Source organism: Falco peregrinus, chromosome 6, assembly GCF_023634155.1.
Source record: "Falco peregrinus isolate bFalPer1 chromosome 6, bFalPer1.pri, whole genome shotgun sequence".
Taxonomy (NCBI): domain Eukaryota; kingdom Metazoa; phylum Chordata; class Aves; order Falconiformes; family Falconidae; genus Falco; species Falco peregrinus.
This window is the reverse complement of record NC_073726.1, coordinates 57761323-57781583: the sequence shown is the minus strand read 5'-3', so window position 1 is coordinate 57781583 and position 20261 is coordinate 57761323. Positions and strand designations below refer to the sequence as shown.

Sequence of the window (20261 nt, the reverse complement as noted above, 5' to 3'; positions counted from 1 at the left end):
AGTGCAGGTGATTGCTGATAGAGAGGAGACAAAGAGCAGCTCCAGCAGCTACCCTGTCGCTTTCTGTACAACTGAGCATTTTGGACTAATCACATACGCAAATTCCTGCAAATGCCTCTGAATGTTCTACTTCACCACTGCCTTGTCTGTCTTCATCCCCGTTTCCTTGCCCATCCCTGCCAGCTCGCTCCCTGGGCTGCAAGGTAGAAGCACTGCTTTTTATCCTTTGCCTATGCACCGTAAACTGCAGTGGGCCTGAATCTTCATTAGGGCCCCTAGCAACTATCGCATGCCACGCAAAAATCATAATTCAACATTACAGCCCCTGCCCTCTCAGCTGGGACATGTGCGTCGAGCTGGGGGTATTTATTCACGCTCCCAGCCAGAGACTGGGAGCAGGGCTGGTTTATTCCCAGCTCTGACACCAGCCTGCTGGGTGGCCTCTGGCAAATCGCTCTTCACCTTCCCTGTCAGGGAGCTGGGAACCCACCGCCTGCTTGTCTGGAGTGGCCGAGCCGCTGCCGCTGCTCTGCGGGTAGGTTGGCAGAGGCTGGCTGGGAGCCAGCTGCAGCCAGTGGACCACGGCTTGTGGCCACCACGGTGCTCTGCCCACATCCCTGGCCCCACTCGTGTCCCCCGTTTCCCCACAAGCGCCCCTCAAGTGGCTGCCACATCTGAAAAAGGAGGACACCCCCTGCCCCCGAAACAGACTTTGACATTTGCACCCCAAAATACACCTGTGGCCCAGGCCTGGTGCTCCTCCAAGTTCTGTGGTCAGTGCCCTCGGTGCCAGCCATGCCAGGGGGCCGGGGTTATACACGAGTGCGAAAGGGGCAGGCTGAGGGGACAGCCGTGTCCCCGGAGCCCGGGGTTATGCACGAGTGTGAGGGGCAGGCTGAGGGGACAGCTGTGTCCCCGGGGCCCGGGGTTATGCACGAGTGCGAGAGGGGCAGGCTGAGGGGACAGCCGTGTCCCCGGGGCCCGGGGTTATGCACGAGTGTGAGGCGCAGGCTGAGGGGACAGCCGTGTCCCCGGGGCCCGGGGTTATGCACGAGTGCGAGAGGGGCAGGCTGAGGGGACAGCCGTGTCCCCGGGGCCCGGGGTTATGCACGAGTGTGAGGGGCAGGCTGAGGGGACAGCCGTGTCCCTGGGGCCCGGGATTATGCACGAGTGTGAGGGGCAGGCTGAGGGGACAGCCGTGCCCCCGGGGCCCGGGGTTATGCACGAGTGCGAGAGGGGCAGGCTGACGGGACAGCTGTGTCCCCCGGGGCCGGGGCGGCGCAGGGCGGCGCGGCCGCCCCACCCGTCGGGGCGGGCTCGGGCAGGCCAGGTGAGGCGCTCCCGGCTCTGCCCTTCCCTCCTCTCACAGCCCTCGGCCAGCCGGCGCTGCGGTTGCCGGCGCTATGGCGGAGTCCCAGGTGCTCCTGCTGGATGAGCTGCACGTCAACGAGAAGGTGACGGAGGCCCAGGCCCGCTTCTACTACAGCGAGGAACAGCGCCGAGCCCTGGAGGCGCTGGTGACCCGGGGCGAGGCGGCCTATCGGGAGGCGCTGAGGAAGGAGCAGCTCCGCGACTTTCTCTCCAGCCGGGAGCTGCAGGCCCTGCGGGGCAGCTGGCGGGGGTATGACGACCCCCGGGAGGGCGGCAAGGTGGCCCGGGGGCCCGGCGGCGAGACCCTCTCGCTGGCCTACTGGCCGGAGTGCTCGGACACAGAGGTGCCCCCGTTGGACTTGGGCTGGACTGACAAAACCTTCTACCGGGGCATCAGCAGGGTGGCCCTCTTCACGCACCCCCGCAAGGAGGAGAGCGCGCCGCACCTGAAGGAGGTGGTGCGGGAGATGATCCAGCAGGCGCAGAAGGTAGGGCCCGGCCGCCGCTCGACGCGGGTGCCCTGGCAGGGCCACCGCTGCCCGCCCATCTGCCCCCCGGGGCCGGGGGTGCCTGGGCACAGGGCCTGGCTGGGGGGCACATGGGTGGGGGGAGGCCAGAGCCCGCTGTGGCTGGGCTTCCCTCGCCGTGGGCCCTCCAGTGGGTCGGCATCCATCAGGCGGGGCTTGTTCTGCCGTTTGTTGCCAGTGACCTTACGATTTGCCAAAGCTGATGCCTGGGATGGGGTTAAACCCTTGCACACCCGCCCCCTAAACTGAGGTTTCCTACCCACGCCTGGGATGGGGTTAAACCCCTGCACACCCACCCCCTAAACTGATTTCCTACCTGTGGTTCGCTTTGTCCTGTCCCAGTCTGATTCCCTGGCTCAGGGGAAGGCAGACCATGATGCTGTTACAGCCACCCCTCCTGTACGTGCAGGTACCCCTAGTTAAACACAGGGCATCGAATTTTTTTATGGGGTGGTGGGTTTGGGGTTTATTTATTGTGGTCTCAACATCATCCAGCCTGGACAGCAAGCAGCCAGAGTCCAGACATGTGGCTGTGCCTCCTTTGGCCCAAAAGGACTGTTTGTGGTGACAGGGCACCTCGGGCAAGAAAACAAATCAGGTGCGATGCTACAAAAGCTCACGTTGAATAGATGGGGGCAACGACGAGGTTTTTCTAGGTGTGGGTGAAGTTTCCAGGCAAGACCACCCAGGAAAAGATCCCCTTCAGAGCTGACATTCCCCCTGGGGAAAGGGTATAACATAAGAAACTTAGTTCCTGCTCTTAGTTTTGCTGCTTTCTGTTCTTTCTACTTCCTCATTCAGCAGTTATTTCCTTCTTCACCTGCCCCCACCCCACCAGCACAACTTTTGCAGACTCATTAAGACCAAATCCGCTTGGAAACACAGAAAACTTTCCAGAGAGGCATTAATCCAGCAGGTGATCTCCTCGCCTCTCTGCTTGCAGAGGTACATGCACAACCCATAATCCGGTTCAGCAACTGGTGTGATCAGTTGTATAGAAGACCCAGAAACTGTTAAATCCTTACACTCTTGTTTTAGTGGGACTTCACATCCTTTTTGCACTGCCACAAATGCTTCTACAGACTATACAAGGACTGGGAAACCTAGCTCTTTTCAGTAGCTGTGCCTGGCACCTAAAAGTAATTAATTCCTTTGTAGATTTTTATTTTGTTACTGACTGGATGAACTGTGCCCCTCCTAGCCCAAAGGTAGTTTCACCTTTAACAGCCATTTGAGCGCTTAATGGTCCTTTTCATAGATAACGGCCTCTTGTGTTCAGCTGACCTGGCTAGCAAAAAAAGTCTCCGGGTAGCAGCTTTTCGTTCAGCAGATGAGAATGGGTTTTGTTGGGTTGGGTTTTTTTGAGGGAGGTCTAAACAGATACTGGTAATATGTGGCACATGTCTGTGGGTGGCTTATCATTAGTGTGTTATAAACATACGTTAATGAAGCTACCTTGCTGCAATGAGATTGGCAAGTTAATGCTTGCCAATCTTCAAATATCTATGAAGAGCTAGGCACACCTATGGGCCCTATAGATAAGTTTATTATCCATGATGGGTAAAGGAATGGGGAAAACCTCTTGCAGGAGTAGACAAGACACTCGTGCTCTGACTTGCTGTATTTGGGAATGCTCCTAAGTAATTATGACAGACCACCAGCTGTGGCAGGGGTTTGAGAAGACTAAAACAACAACAGGCATGGGTCACCCACTGCATGTTTTGCTGGCTTGGAAGTGCCTTCTGCAAGGCAGCTCATTTGCTTTTTGTTCAGGACTGCAGTTTTCATGCATTTAGTCCACAGTCTTGCAAAGAAGCCTGAACTGACCCAGGGCCCCAAAGCCTGGAGGGAACCATCTCTTCATCTTGCAAGGCCAGTACTAACAATTAATGGTTTGTCTGGGATATGGTATAATTTCTGCAGTCATTGGACTCATTGCAAATGGAGGGGATGGAAAGGAAACAAGTTCACACTTTTGGTATTTATTCTTGATCAATTCCTTATGTGGATGTTCTTACTTCAAATGAATATTCTCTGGTGTTCTTGCTCCTTGGTAGCTACATCCATACCACACTGTGTGGAGGGGAGAGGGAGCATAACAGGCCTGAAGTAATGCATGAACTGTTCATGCCTTTAATTATAATCTGCCTGTATATGAAGTTGTTCAGGAATAAAGTAGCTCAGGTTCACTGTATTTTAATTTTCAGAGGTTCTGGTAACATTCCCTGCATCTTGCTGCTTTGTGCTGGGAAGTGAGAACCTAGGCAGGACCTGAAATCCACTTCCACCTAGCAGAAGTTATTGAGGGACTTGCTATTAGTATAATGTAGTTCCACCATAGTTCACCTGTGTCAGGAACCTACATGTTAATGAGGAGCGTAAACACAATGTCAGCTCTTTTTTTCTTTTTCTAACAAAGAAAGGCTTGTGTAAGCACTGTTGACAGATGAAGACTGACGGAACAGACGTGTTGGTTGTTGTTGGCCATACAAGCAGAGACTCAGCAAACACAGTAGGGGACATTTACTGTGGCATCGCTTTCCCAAAAGCAATTTATTCAAGGGCATTTTTCAAAGGAAAGGTCTCTGATGAGATTTATTCCCCCTTCCATAGGGGGTTCCTGCAACTTGAGCCTGCACCTCTTCCAAACTTCAAGTGAAGAAAATCCAACTGTTCGATCCAGTCTTCAGCTCCATTCACACCTGTATGTGCCATCCCCAGCACAGCTTGGCTTGTGACTGTGACCTCAGCACCTGGGTAATTAAAATTTGGGCAACTCTATTCCCAGCACACTGTCACCATGGGAACTCTGACCTGGCAAGTTGACGTTTCCCAGCAAGACTAGGAAAGCAGTAGTTTTCCTCATTCATAACCTTTCAAATTTGGGGAGAATAACTTTTTTTGGGCAGAAAACTGAATTGATATTTCTAATGGTGTAGAAGATACAGAAAGGGAGAGAAAGACAAAACACGTAAGATCAGCATTAAAGTTGCCTGTAACCTTCTTGGTTTTCTTGTTACTCATCCTATGAATGTTCAGGCTTGTCTGTCACGTTAGCGCAACTTTTTGTTTTTATGTAAAAGCTATACCTGGAAAGAGGGATTAGTTTTATACCAGAAAAAATGTACATGTCAAGAGAGGGAACAATCATTTTGCCTCTAAATCTTGAACACACACCCCAGTCCCTTCCTGACAAATATGAGGTGTTTATGCTCCATAAGACATTTCTCGGGAAGACAGGCCTGAGAGCAGACTTCTTGCAGGAAACTGGGGAAAAAGGAAAATAAAATTCTTGTTGTCTGCAGTGTGCACCATGGCTGAGGATTGAGGCCCTGATTCCTCTGCACATTCATTCTTCCATTACTTGTCTTCTGATTAAGTGTTAGAGCTGTGTTTTTCACTCTTCTTTTTCAATGTGTTTTCTTCTTTAAGTGGATCCCTACAGAGGCAACAAAAGTTTCACAATACAGAGGAAAAGCTAGGTATGTGGCTTTGGCATTCCTCAGGCTGCTGAAATAAGCCACCACCCTCTAGAAGAAGGAGAACCCACAAAGACATCTGTTAAGTTCCTTCCAAAGTGCAGCAGGAGCCAAGCCAGAAAATTACAAGATTATTGGTAGTGCTTAGGCATGTACATCCCTGTACTTTTGTCTCCCCTGTATCCTCTTCTTCCATATTCTGGTATCAGTGATCTCCTTTATTTTGTACCAGAGTGATGGGCCTCCCTTTCATTTCCTAATATTTTATTCAATTGTCTGTCTACTGTCTTTTTATTTCCAGATTATTGCAGTGGTCATGGATGTATTTACAGACAGGGACATCTTCCGTGACATTGTTGATGCAGCATATAAGCACTGGATCCCTGTCTATATAATCCTAGATGAGGAAGGTGTGAAGCTCTTCCTGGAAATGTGCAGATGCCTTGACCTCAGTGACTTGCAGATACGGGTAAGATATTCAGTACCGAACCGTTATCTCCTGCAGATCATTGGCCTTTTTCAGTGGTAATAAATCTTGGAATTCACTTTGACAGGCAAACACATCTCTTCCTCCCTACAAGTCACATCACAGTACTTAGGCAGGGGGTGATGGAACACAGAGGGATAAGACAGTGGCTTGCTAATACAGAAGGAAAGAGAAAGGAAAGATTTGATTTTTTTGCCTTTCACCTGATACTGAGGTCTGTGTAGTTTCCTGGCTTTTGTGACCTAAAAATTCATGTTTGGGAAGAAAATGGTCTGAGGAAATTCTTGTGGGTCTGCTACACAAAGATTCAACCCAGAGTCCAGAGTAGCTCTTCAGAGTTCTTATCTGCATGGATCCCAGTTATAGGACACATACACTCTGTGAAATCAAGACTTCCCTACCCAGCTGTGATTATCTGGGGGTGAATGAGCTTGTAGTCCTCCTTTCCTTGACAACATAAGGGACTGAGGAGTGTAGCTGCTCCCCAGTTCCGTATTAGAGTGTGCCTTCATACAGCACACAGAGCACAGCATAGTAGTCAGCCTGGCTTAGCTGGCAGAAGCAGCTTCAGTAGGATCTCATTCCATTACAAAGAGACTGAAATCCTTTGTGTGTTTATAGTTAGTACTGTATTCCATGCTTTTTTCATGTTTTTTTAGTCACTGTCACTACTACAGACTTGTTTGAATAGTGGAAAAGTTGCTAGGTTGGAAACAACCTATGGGATGCCAGACTCACTGTTCTTGTGATCCGGCTGTTCTTCTGAGCAGTGGAAAAAAAACCCAAAAGTGCCTTTTTGCCTGGAGGAAGGGCAGATCTTCCATAAACAGTCAATTAATAATTAAAAAAAGAAAACCAAACAAAGCCACAACCAAAACTCAAAAAGCTCTGAAGGTTATAAAGGCTCATATTAACCATTTTAGGAGAACCATCTTAAATCTGGATGAAAATTACTTGCATATATCTGAACAGTGCTCCTCTGAACTACCTCTCTGCTTCTGAGTTTCTGGACTTCATCAAAAAAGACATCCAGTCAAGCAGCTTTCTCATCTTTCTCCAAAACAGAGATGGAAGTTTCTTTCCTCTGGTGTCTTTGAAAGCAAGACATGCACATCATTATAATAGACCTGTTTCGAGCTTCAGGGGTATTCTGTAGCCTAGGCTCGAGTGTATTTGGTACAAAACTGTGAAATCACAGCAGTGGTTCCGTTTGCTCCAGTACCTGTTTCCCAATATTTTTTGTCACCGTGTCATCATGTGCAGGAACGATGCCTTCAGTACTGCGTATTTTAACTCCTGGATAGAGTGAATAAAAAATGACCTGGCATTTTAGAAATAAGTTACAATGCTATTGGAGATGTGAGTTCCTTTTTGTCTGCCTTCTCCATCTTTAAACAGTAAGTGATCCCCTTCTTCTCTTCATCTTACTTCTTTCTCTGTAGGCATCTACACAGACTTTACATTTCAAAACTAGTCACTACAGTCACACGCTACAGCAGTGACTAGGTCCTGCAGCAGCCTAGTTGCATTACCCTTTCCAAAGAGGAAGAGTTTGAACTGATGCCATCAAAAGCAGGAGAAAACTCTTTTGTGTCCCTTCTGTGCTTCCCTTCTCTCACTGCAGGCCTTGCTGTGTTTTTCATTAGGCTCCTTCAGCTAAAAAAAGTCCAAATACAAGCTGAGCTGAAGGAGGTCCACTGAGAAGAACTTTTTAATGTCATTCTTTGACCTAGTCCTTCGCTCTTCTGCAGAGCTCCAGCCCCCAGAGTGCTATCTTTCAACTTTCCCTGCTCTTTTCCCATCTATTTCATACTGTATCTTAAATTCAACTTAAAGTTGTTGTATTCCTGTTCCAAAATGGATAACACTTTAGTTAATCTTGTTAAGCTCAATGCAATTTATTCCTTTAAATGGTACTATGGAAGGACTGGGAAGAGCCTTCTTTTAAGGGGAAGACAGGTCATTTGCCTCTCAGGGAAGATGATGTCTTAGTATCCTGCCCAAGGCTGCCTTGGATGTATCTATGCTGCTGCTTGGGTCAGTATGGCAGAAATCATCATATAGTGATTCCCCTGAAGCCAGGTTTTAGATACCCAAGGAATCTTAAGAAAAGCTAAAGTTTCTCCTTGAGGACTCCCTCCACCCCCATGTCATTGATGTAATGTGTCAAGAGTTGTTTTGAACTTTCAGTGTTGAAGACCCAGATTTAAAGCAACAAAGCAAGTTGGGCCTCTGGTCTTGTTCAGGCAGAATTATTTTGTCCTACACTTCTTGATCACAGAGGATGTTGGAATTGCTGAGGAAGAATGAGAAACTCTAGTGCAGTTAACTATCATTCACCCATTTCGTATTTATGACATGTCTCTCTCCTAACATCTGCTTTGATGTCCGAGTTTCTTCTACAGATTTTCAGCAACAGGGAAAAGATTCTTTCCTTACACTGTCTTTTTGTGTAATCATTGTGTTTTCTTCTAAAAGATTTTCACCAATGGGCCACAGTTTGTCAGCAAAGGAATTGCGTACTCTTCCTTCACACCCTTCTTCCCACTTGCCTTCAAAATACTTTTGCAGGATGTAGAGGATGGCTTTTCCTCAGAAAGTTGCAGCAATGTGGGATATAACTTCAAGGTTTAGAGGCAAATTCTGATCCCAGGGAAAGAGGGAGAGAGATGACACACTACCATGGCCTGTCATTGCTGCCGGGTCAGGATGCTTATTCTGTCTTCTGTCATCACCAGATGCTTAGGTTGTTCTGTGATTCCTGCTCTTTTGTTATTGCCCTGTTCATCCAATGCTGAGTGAATACTTCAATGGTCCTAACACTGGGAGATTTACTGATAACACTGGATTTGCCCTTTGTCTACACACAGCACTGGGTGTTTTCACAAAATTCCTGGCTGTTGTATTATTTTGAGAGGGCAAGGTATCATGACCTGCTGACAGTTTCACAGGAGGGAGACTGCTGTAGGAAGAGAGTAAAGACAAAAAGTTTTTTTTTTACTGACTCCAAGCATGAAATGAGAAGCCCTCAATTTTTGTCTGAAGGGCTGGAGATCACTCGAAATGCATTTAAATTCAACCCTCGGCATATTCATCTTGGGATGTAAGTAAGAGTGTCTTGCGTGTATGAGTCATAAGGCTTTCTGAGCCTACAGGACATGGTTTGCCAGACTTCTGTTATGTTTGACAGAGGAGTGTTCTTTGGAGATTACAGTGAATCAAAGTTCTCATAGACACAAAATTCATACCCACAAAAAGTCCTCTTCTTGTTGACCTGAGGGTGAGCATTATTACCAGTTTTTACATGCGTTTTCTTTCTCCCCATGCTTCTGCCAATCAAGACCACAGTAAGAAACACTCCTGCTTAAAGACAGCAAATTCATCTAGAGCTCCAGGGAATGAATTACCTGCAGGAAGTTCACCTTCATGTTAATTTTTGCATTCATTTTCCCAACATGTAAGGAGTTCCTCCCCTCACTCCAGGAATTCTTAAAAGTTTCTGTCTAAGAATTTTTTGGAATTTCATTTTTGTATTTCATGTCTTTCCTCATTGATTCCTAACTCAAGTGAGGGAGAACATAAGTGTAATGTGATACAGTGCTGTTGGGTTTTTAATTATCTGTTAAATAAATCTTTTAGGCTGCTTGTGACCTTTTGAAAATGGGGGCTGACAAGGCTCTTTTTTTGCAAAGAGCCAAATAAATAAGACCCAGTAATGACCTTGGCAGGCCAGGTCCAGCTAGCTGCATTCCATCCTATGCTACTTGAATACCTGTAAGTTTTACTGTTTTGTCAACAAGCACGTCTTTTCCAAAACTGTTCAGGGCAAACACATAGGATAAGTCTGCAGTATTTCCCAGCATTACTTGGTGGCTGCTTCCAGATTATGGCTGTTTTGTATCCCTGTGTAAGATGAGCTCCTACCATCCGTCTCTTTGACCTGGAGGTCTGATCACCAGAAATTAGGATCTTGCAGGTCATGAATAATAAAAAGTCCTTTACTGTTGTTACTGTGGTCCTGTCCACATGAATCCCAGATCTCTCTTCCTCTTTCCCCCCTTCTGTGGTACCTCCATCTAGGTTTTTAGAGTGGGAAATAATGGGGGGTTGTGCCCCCCCTACCTCAGCCCTGTGCTCGGGTGAAGCAGTAGTCCAAGAAAACAAAGGACAGGAGCTACCTCATCAGATGCTGTTGGCTGAAGTGATCTGATTTTTCCAGGGATGGCAGAAAGGGCATCTCCACATTTTGAAAAACACAGTTGATATAAGGGACTGTTGAGTAACTGTAATCTATCAGTTACTGCTTTTTTTCTGTTGCCTCTCCTTAATCTGTTTTACATATGTTAGTTTACAGAGGTTGTTCATGCTATCCATCCCAACTTGAAATAAAGATCCTTGCTTGCTTTGCAACATATATATATCAGCAGTTGTTCTAAGAGGGAAGGTACACACAGGATTCCCTGGTGGAAGTACTTGCAATGCTTCCCTTTAGAGTCTGTCTTCTATGTCGCCCCTACTCAACCCCGCCTTGGGAGCACTACTTCCCAGGTCTGTCATAGAATCGCCTGACATGGTCAGAGTTGGAAGGGACCTCTGGAGATCATCTAGTCCAACCCCCTTGCTAAAATAGGATCTCCTACAGCAGGTTGCACAGGATTGCGTTTTGAATATCCAGAGGAGACTCCACAACTTCTCTGGGCAGCCTGTTCCAGTGCTCTGTCACCCACAAATTAAAGAGGTTTTCCTCATACTCAGATGGAACTTCTGTGGTTCAGTTTGTGCCCAATACTCCTTCTCCTGTTGTGGGCCACTAACTGAAAATAATCTGGTCCCATCCTCTTGACATTCGCTCTTCAGATATTTGTATCCATTTGTAGGATCCCCTCTCAATCTTCTCTTCTCCAGGCTAAGCAGGCCCAGGTCTCCCAGCCTGTCCTCATAAGGGAGATGCTGCAGTCTCCTCATCATCTTTGTCGCCCTCCACTGGACCCCCTCCAGTAGTTCCCCGTCTCTCTTGAACTGGGCTAGCCCGGAGCTGGACACAGCGCTCCAGATGCAGCCTCACCAGGGCAGAGCAGAGGGGGAGGATCACCTCCCTTGACCTGCTGGCCTCAATTGACAACTTGTGCATTGAACTGAGTGATTCTTTGTGACACTGTTGTGTCACAAACTCTCAGTTGTCGCGTGACAACTAAGTGTCAGTCAACAGCACAATGTATTGCTGACTTTCTAAATGGGGTCTTAATTTAATTTTCTGTGGATTCAGGGTGAGGTTTAAATGTGTGTCACAATAAAGTAACAAAGACTGATTCCTTCACTGTATTATGATGCTCTGTCAGGCTTGACTGTTACCAGTCTGTATTAAGTTGCTGCCAGGGAGACGTTAGTCACTGCTTGTGATGAGGAGTGGTGTAAGCCTGTGTAAAGGAAATGTGGAAATTTAATGCAGACTGCAGCTTCCGTAAGCCAGGATATAACAAACCTTAAGCAGGCTTCTGCAAGAATACAGGTCTGGAGGGGGTCACTCCTATCTGGTGAACAAACTGGTTTTCTACCCAAAATATCTGTTACTACCGGAACACTAGTGCCCCCCCCGCAAAATGGCTGCAATCTCACCTCATTTATGTTTGTCTTTCTTCTTTTGTTGTTGTGTAGTCTTCAGTACGTGAACCCAGGCTTGTTCCTCCTCTGTACAGCTTGATATATCAGTCTACAAATGCTCCAAGATCCTTCAAGGCAGAAAACATTATACAAATAACCTGTTAAGTGACTCGATGTTTATATGACTTTGTGCTTATTTTCTTCATTTCAAGATGTATTTATGCTCTCCTGTGCCTATTTTGTTCAAGGAAGTTTATGTGTTCAGCTGTTTGGTTCTATCCCTCTGTGCCTTTCTAAGTGTTACATAGCTCAGTTACTGCAGGAATTCAAGTGTGCTTTCTTTCCAACAAAAGAAGGTGGTGCAACATAAAAACACAAAATCCACACTTGTTACATGCTAAGCAACTTCCTTCTCGCACAGGATGATAATTATTGGTTCACAAATGTACATGGTATGTCAGAGCTGTTGACTGATTTGAAAAACGGAGGTCCTTGTCACTTGCAGTCAATATTCTATGGTTTGGCAAATCCTGCATCCAACTTTACTCGGCAGGGGGAAAGAATTACTTCAGGTGATCAGCCAGCCAACAAATGTTATTCTAAACACTGGAAAGGGCACCCTTTCTCCTGTGCTCTACCCAACCTGCATTCAGCATCCCACACATATGACTCACTGCTAGGCCTTGGGCAAGTCACTTCATCTTTTTTTCTCCTGGGCTCCTCATCTTTAAAACAGGGTAATAATACTTTCAGCAGTGTTGGGAGCATTAATTAGCTAATGCCCACACAGGACTCCAGACAGATCAAGCATGCAAAATAGTAGTATCATCAGTTACTCTTAGTCAGAATTTGTATTGCCACTGCTGTATTTCAGTGGGGGAAATAGGAGCAGATTCAAAAGGTAAGAGTTATATTCAGGAAAAAAAATTTTTGAAAGATATCTGCATTCTTATAATGACTTGTTGCTGCATGCTGATTTCTAGTCTTATCAATACTTAAGCTGTCAGTGAGGTTTATAACAGTAGGACTTAGCTCTTTGCGGGATCCAAGGCTGTGCTAGCATTAGCCCAATCCTCATGATTCTGCTCTGCAGATGGGGGAAGAACAAGGCAAAGGTGAATCGACTTTCCGAGAACATCATAGGGAATAGTGTCAGAAATGTGATTATGCTTGGGACTGCCTGACTCCCAACCCTGGGTTTATTACTCCAGATTACAATACCTTTTAGCTTTTCTTTGTTAAAGAATTCTTACAGAGACAGGTGGTGGAATGAAGAAAATGGTCTAAATTTGTGTGTCAGAGCGACAAGGTAATTTGCTCTAAACTTACACTGACAATCAATACTTCTGGGTTTTGCTGCGGGTGGGGGGAGGGGCATTTCATGTTAGACAGTTTGGCAATTCAGCCTCATGTAGCCAGGACCTACGAGCAGAATAACAGTCCATTGTGCAGATACGTTCTTAGAGTAAGCCCAGGCGCACATCTGTTGTTGAAACAACATCTGTTGTTGAAAATCATGTAACCTTAAATAAGTTTTTTCTCTGTGATTTATAGTGCTTTCTTTTATAAGTTGTAGGTTTGCTGGCCAAAGGGTGTGAGACGGGACATTTGGGGAGAGGTATTTTTTTTCTAAGTACTGCTATTCGTCTTACAAAAAGGTTTTCCTTCCTTTTATTCAGAAATTCTTCTTTGCTGATCTATTCAGGGCATCAGCAGAGACACTGATCCTACTACTTTTGCTCAAAAAAAGTTCTGTATTTTTTCACTCTCCATTGAACAGTGAGGAATCTGGGTGGACACTGTAACTATTTGGGGTTCTTAGCGAAATTATAAAGCTCAGCATTCTCCTTTTGTTATAACAGACAGGAAACATATCTTTTAAGCAATGGAATTGTTTCCTCCTCTATTCTCTAATAATTAAATTGTCTAGTCTTCTAATTTGCCCAGTTTTGTCAATCTATATGTTGTGGGGAATCCGAACACAAGCACAAAAAGAACCTGATATAGACCTGTCTCATACATTTACCTCCAAGTAACTGTGTCCGTTGCACTGCGCAGGTGTTGGAAAGTCCCTTGGTTTTGTGGTCCTGCTAACATAATCCAGAGAAGAGCTCACAAGTGCCGTGGAATAGGGATCAGGATTCAGAGTGCAGATGTGACTCAGTGTTTCCTCTGATTCATTACCTTGAACTGGGCTGGGCCTTCTGAGCTAGAGCACAGAGCTGGAGATGGAGGATTATTTGATTTTGAAAGCATTGTCTTGCCAGCGGGATAAGATGAATAGCTGAAGACAGCAGGCAGGGTTACGAAGATGCTGACCCATTGAACAAGACTATAAACTGATGGAGGGGAGTGACTTCTAGATAGGATGACAGTGGGTCTTACGGCACTATGCTTTCCTTTCTGCAGCCCTGCTGATTTCTAGTGGCTGATACAAAATGAGCTGTAGTCCCAGAAGTAGTGAGATAATGTGAGTGACATGTTAAGACTTGGAGCTGGCAATTATCTAATTCTCTGCCCTACTTACTGTGACATTTTGTCTTTTCACCTCCCTGTTAGAATATCCGCATACGTTCTGTGACAGGAGTTGGGTTCTACATGCCAGCAGGGAAGATCAAAGGCACACTGGCATCCCGATTCCTGATGGTGGATGGTGAAAAGGTGGCCACTGGATCATACAGGTGGGTTGCTTTTGCTTAAGGCAAAGCTACATTCTTTGTGTAAAGAATGGCTCGTGTCTTTGCTGGAGAGTATTCTTCCCATGTCGCTCCCTTTCTTATCCCAGCCTCTGTAGTCTGTGTGGCATCTGTAGAAACTGGAGTGGGATGACAGAGAAGATGGCGTAAAGCATAAGCTACTCCTGAGAGAACAGAACACGCCCATGCTAGTGGACCATTTCAGTGGGCTAGAGAGAGTTCCACACTGCATCAAGTGGTGGTCTGCAAGGACTCCCCACCAGCCACTGTGCTCAGTTCTCTTCAGTGTGATTGTCAGTCTGGAGACCCTCCTGTTGATGCACTGTTGCTTTTCTAAAAGGGTAAACTGACCTTCAGAGTTTTAGGGCCTTTTCTTCCAGATCTGGTCTGCGTGCCTGATGAACAACAGTAATAGCTAGCTTAATGTATCTGTCCTGACCCATCTTGGCAAGGACCTATGAGCAGATGTCACAGTGCTGCATATTCCCATATAGTGTCTTAGATATTGCTAGGTGGGCTGGGTCAAGTATGCACCCCAAAATCTAATGTTGGTTCTGTTTCCTACTCTTAGCTTCACGTGGAGTTCATCCCACATTGACAGAAACATCCTGCTAGTCTTGACAGGACAGCACGTGGAGATGTTTGACATTGAGTTTCGTGAGCTCTATGCCATCTCAGAGGAAGTTAATTTATACAAGGAACTGGGTATTGCTAACCCATTCCTTCTCGGAATTGGGAAGCCAGGCCTTCATTCCTCCACCGTGGCTCGGAAGTTCATTAACCCCAAGTATGGTTTAGTGGCAGGGGCAGCCCGTGGTGATATGATGCTGTGGGCTTCACGGCACCGGCAGGATAATCAGGGGAGCATGGAAAAGGAGGAAACAAATGAGTCAAAGAAGCGGTTAAATCAGTTTCTGAATGACTTAGTCACATTGGAGCAAGAGTTCCCAGAAATTGATCCACCACTAGAGAACTTGAACAAGCTGAATCGGAGCCCTCAGAAACTATTGTCCCGGCTCCACATGGACCTGAAAAGTAAGTCCAAATCCAGAGAGTCTATTCGTGATGTGAAGAAAGAAGATGCACAGGCCAATTCAAAGCAAGGAAAACGGTTTGCCAGCGGGCTTTTCGGTCGCAAGGCCAAACGGTCTCCAGGCTCAAGCATTGAGGCAAATTCTTTTGCCAGTGAAGGACACTCAGGAGAAGACCTTGGGAACATGAAACTGGAATATGAGCAGCTCAGCATTGGCCGTGCCAGTGTTCGGAGCACTGGAGGCATCTCAGGTAAAACCTCTTCTACCAGCATATTCTGCTTCTGTGTTCCTTGTTCTGAGTTTGGCTGATTGGTGCAAACGTATACAATATAGGCACCTGTGGGAAGATCCTGTTATTTTCTTTCTATTAAAATGAGTGGGATCAAAGGAGAGTAGAAGTTGTATCAAATGATGAAGGCAATTTAATGGCAGTCTTATTGTAAAGTTGGTACTTCTCAGGTACATTTTTTCTCATACTTCCAGCAAGCGGATGTGAGAATAAGGGAGAGAAAGGTAGATGTGTCCTTGTGTAAAACAGGTTCTGTGTACAGTTCACAACGCGCCCTGCCCTGATAAACAGCAGCAGTATGTTCACTATTGTAGTGGCTAGCAGGGTGCAGACAGATTTTCAGTGTAACCTCACCTTTCCCATTTGAGTTTAGTCAGATGTGTTTACTGTGACAAATTACTGGTAGAGAAGAGAGGAAAATGCATTTATGTTGAGGTGAGGGGGCAAGAAGAGGAGGACAGGGTGGAAGCCTTTTTTGTTTGCTCCTTTATCACTTTCTGAAACAGGGGAGAAGCTTACAAAAGCAGAAGCTATGGAGAAGTACTAGATCTCAACTTTTCTTCCTTTGTTAATGCACGGTTGATATTTTCACTAAGTCCTTCCAAGGCTTCATCCTGTTGAAAACACAAATTACACAGATTTCTCCCAATTTATGGGTTCATAGCTAACTTCCCGACATTTTAGATATTTTGTCAGATTGAAGTAAATCTATGGGCTATTCAGTCTGATTGTCTTCCTCTCTCAGTGAGCTGTGCTGGCTGTAAATACATCCTGCTCCACCAGGAAAATAAACTAGTTCCAGGGAGAAAATTTGTCCTCAGCTTGTCTGGCCAGAGACCATTCTGTGCTCTGACGAATGTGAAATGAAGGTGTAGAGAGACTGAATTCTCTTGAGACTGCCATGAAATGGGAAGACATTGTTCTGGGACCAAAAAGAAAAGCGTGGTATTGGGAAGGTCAACCACAGCGACTGATTAGGTTCTTAGAAATATTTCTAGCTGAATAAAGGACAGACTCAAAAATGCCAAATGAATACAAGAGAGATGAATCGTAAGAAGGTATGGATAGTTTATTTAGGACTGTATTAGACCTATTTTAGGATGTGCATTTGGGAAGGCAGAAGTAAACCGTGGTCTAAAGAGGTCCTTTCTCCAAATCACTTCATGTCTTCAGCACACACAGGGTGTGCTACCAGGCCCCATTCCTCAGAGCCTGGAAAAACAAAACCGGTGAAGACTATAGGGGGATGTACGGGCATTTCCCCTCGGAGGAATGGACCCGAGGGCTTGCACTACCCTCTAGTGACAGAAGTGGAGAATTGTGTAATCTCTGATTTGTCAGCACTTCACAATATCAGAGATTTACTGCATTTCTCACTGTCAGCTCTTTTAAAGCAGACAGCCCGCCATTCCCACAATGCCATGATGAAATTAGGCCCAGACTGAGACACGGAAGAGATGGATGTCTCTAACTGAACAGTGGGGTGCTGCAGCCTTCAGGGGCATTGCACAGTCAGGGCAGCAGGGATGTCCCTGTTCCTTTTAACACAGTGGATCTGTGCCAGACAGTCTGATGCTTGATCTGGACCATTTCCACAAAAACACTATCGTGGTATTATGTTCAGGTTTTATTCATGGCCTCTGCTACTTCCTGAGGGCTGCCATCTCTTTCAATAAAGGGGAAGGAAAATTGAGAACAGGTGCAGGGAAGGCACAGAGGTCCAGCACACCAGCCTTCCTGCTGTGCTCTTCCTGACCTGGTAAGTCTTTCTAAGGAGTCCATGCAAGTTTGGGGTTTTTTTTTTTGTTTTATGCAAATTGAGAATGCCTGTTCACAGAGGCAACGGGAGACTCCACAGCTTTTTAAGTATGCTGTAAGTAGAGTTAGGTCATCTGGTGTTGTAAGAGGCTGGAGGAAGACCACTGCTTGTGTGTTGCTTTTGAATTGAATTCTCTAGTCTAATGGTCCCAAAGTGGCATGTGAACAGAGGTGGTAGAGGGCATATTAGGAAGGTGGAGACTTGTGAGAAAGAGGAAAAAAATTAGTTACCCAGAAGATCCTGCAGCTACTTAATCAGTAGCACATGCATCATTAGGATTTAATAAAAAATTCTTGAACATGGGCGTGGAATAGAGTTCCAACTTCAAGATAAAAATAGGAGGCACTTTGTTCTTGGGTAATCATAGGACTGACTTAGTTTTAGAAGTTTAAGTTGTCTTTGTGCAGGTTAGGATGCAATTATTCAGAACTTCACAGTTTGAAATAGCTGCCCTTACCTTTTGTAAAGATTAAACACCACACAAGCCCTGTAGGCCTGCCTGTGCACACATCCTCCAAAATCACTATTAATTCTGTAGTACCACAGATACACATCCCACCTTGCAAATGTGTAGAGACCAGATCCACATCCCAAGCAGCTTGCAAAGTAATCGAAGACATTATTCAAGCAGGCTAAAGGTCAGGTTCAGTCTTGTAAGAGCAAATGGTGATGAAAAGAATCTGAAGTGGGAAGGGAAGTGATGAAAGTGTGTTCTATGATGGAGTCTGAAAATCTGACTTGGTATTTACATGCTAGAAAAGGATACCTACAAGTCAGAATTGGGAGTCTGGAAAATACAAGGGCTACAGATGTCTCAAACTAAGTGTCCTAATTAACATCCTGAGGTGCTGTCCTAGCACACTGCCATGCAGACTGTGCTTTGTCTTACAAGGCTTTCTTAAACCACATCATCAAATTGACACAACTCTTAAATTTCACTGTTACCCTCTTAGGAACACAACAGCAGCAGCTCTGAACCTGACCAGAATCTTGTTAATTTTAAGCTGCTGCTTGGCAGACTGTGATCAGCAAAGACACTGACATCTGTGTGCAGTTTCTGGGAGCTACTGCAAGGGTTTGAAAGCTGTGTGCCTTTGGAAGGCACTGGCACTTTTTTTTGTTTATTCTCCCCTGCGAGAAGCAAAGTGGGCTCGTTCAGAAGAGTCTGCCATCCTGAGTTGCTCCATACATTGGCCTTCACTTCTCATGAATGTTGGTTGCAGAACACATAATAGCAGGATTTTGTGTTTCACTTTTGGATGGTTCTTGCAACAAGACACAGGTTTTACACTGGGCATTGCAATACCACAGAAGTAGTGCTTCATTATCACCGGTGTTTTTCAGCCAAAGTGGGATCATGGATGGGCAGTAACTGGAATTTTCAGCCTCCTTTCGAAAGAGAAAGAGGGGAACCTTGTTGGGTACATACAAGGAGGGTGTTTGCTCTAACTGTAGCAAGATCTGTAGGAAAAGGTCAGAAGACAAGAGTAGAAAGTGAGAAGAATGAAGTTGGGAGTTGAGATTAAGCAGAGCACAGACACTTTTGAAAGTAAATATGAGGCTCTTGAATGTGAAACAGACAGGGAGGGGAACGAGGGTAGTGAGGAGATAGCAGTAATGATGAACTCAGTAGTAACATAGCGAATGGGTCAAAGCTGGGACAGGAGGTAGAATTCAATGCAGTAGAGGAGGCAGTAGCGTACAGAGCAGCCACAAAAGTGAGGGCAGGTTGCAGTGCAGCCTCCCACGTGAATGTCAAGAAGTTGCAGTGTGGAAGAAGGTGGAGACAAGGAGAGGGAGAGGAGAAAGCTCTTCTCTTCCCCATTAGCTAGAGGTGAGGAAAACATTGATCAAATACCCACAAGCAAGAGAATGACATGAAAAATGATTCACTGGAAGCCCAGTTCAGGGGCAGGGCTTGGGTTGAAAGCTCCCTCATCTTAGCAAGGTTGAGACTTCTCAGTACCATGTCACCATGACCTGTGGCAGTTTTCCTTCCCTGTTCTCACTCTGTATTGGACACTGGCTCCAACCGCTTGGGAAATGCACATTTACCTTTGGTCTATACATCTATACGATACATGAATGGGGTCTGTCCTGTTCAGAGTGACTGCAAACTGCATGGCAGCCCCTCTCAGTACGTACTGCTCTGGGCTGTAGGTCATGTAAGCCTTGCTGAGCTGACAGCACAGACAAGCTCCCTTATTTGTAAAAGCCTCTGCAAATACACTTTAGTACAGTGTTGAAAATAATATTTTGGGGCATCCAGACCGACAACAGGCTGTAAAGGAGGAGATCAGACAGCAGTGCAAGCACTGAAAAGTACAGATACTGGGAGCAGAAGGAATCCACAGAGTGAGCAATGAGAAGAACAAAGATGATAAAAAACTGTGGCAGCATACTGTACTACTGAAGTGAGAGACCCTGAGGCCTCAGGATTTGTCTTGGAAGGAAATGGTGGAAATACAGGCGCTTGAGATGTTTAAAACGGGACATGAACAAACCTCTACTGAGAATGTGTGTGTGGATCAAATGGTTGAGATGACTTTTTTTTTTTTTTTTTTCATACCTCACTCTTTGGAAAACCTCCCACCCATGTCATGGCCAGGCTGTTTTTCAATGCCAGCTGGGACCCGAGAATGCCACTGAAGCTGGCCTAGGTACAGGCCAAAGCCTGGAAATACTGCTCCAGTAGTTTTCTCCACAGTATACGCTGGATTTGCTCTTATTTTAATGTATTTTCATTTCACAGTAGTAGGAAATAAAACCACATGACAGTGAAGAGTAATGTAGGTCTAATACAAGGTGTATAGTAAAATGAGAGAGGATTGATGTGTGAGTCCAAACTTTATCCATGTCTTATTTATTTAACATTAACTTCTTTTCACTCCAGGTAACCTGGGTCCAAACTCCACTACAAGCGATAAAAACAAACAGTCTACCTGTGTGTTATCTTGA

At 45.8% G+C, this 20261-nt stretch overlaps 1 protein-coding gene across 1 annotated transcript; it reads left to right on the top strand.

Annotated features, from left to right (window-relative positions):
* Positions 1 to 1388: 1388 nt before the first annotated feature.
* On the top strand, positions 1389 to 20261 carry FAM83F (family with sequence similarity 83 member F). The gene is made up of 5 exons (XM_005237416.3): positions 1389 to 1859; positions 5679 to 5846; positions 14025 to 14146; positions 14733 to 15445; positions 20197 to 20261. Exons 1-5 carry the CDS (start codon positions 1404 to 1406, stop codon positions 20259 to 20261), a joined length of 1524 nt encoding a protein of 507 aa, XP_005237473.1. The 5' UTR covers positions 1389 to 1403.

Bases quoted from the DNA above. Each gene is read 5' to 3' on its own strand.
- FAM83F (XM_005237416.3), top strand. From the start codon at position 1,404: ATGGCGGAGTCCCAGGTGCTCCTGCTGGATGAGCTGCACGTCAACGAG. The intron at 1,860-5,678 runs GTAGGGCCCGGC...TTTTATTTCCAG, and splicing joins TGATCCAGCAGGCGCAGAAG to ATTATTGCAGTGGTCATGGA. The intron at 14,147-14,732 runs GTGGGTTGCTTT...TCCTACTCTTAG, and splicing joins GTGGCCACTGGATCATACAG to CTTCACGTGGAGTTCATCCC.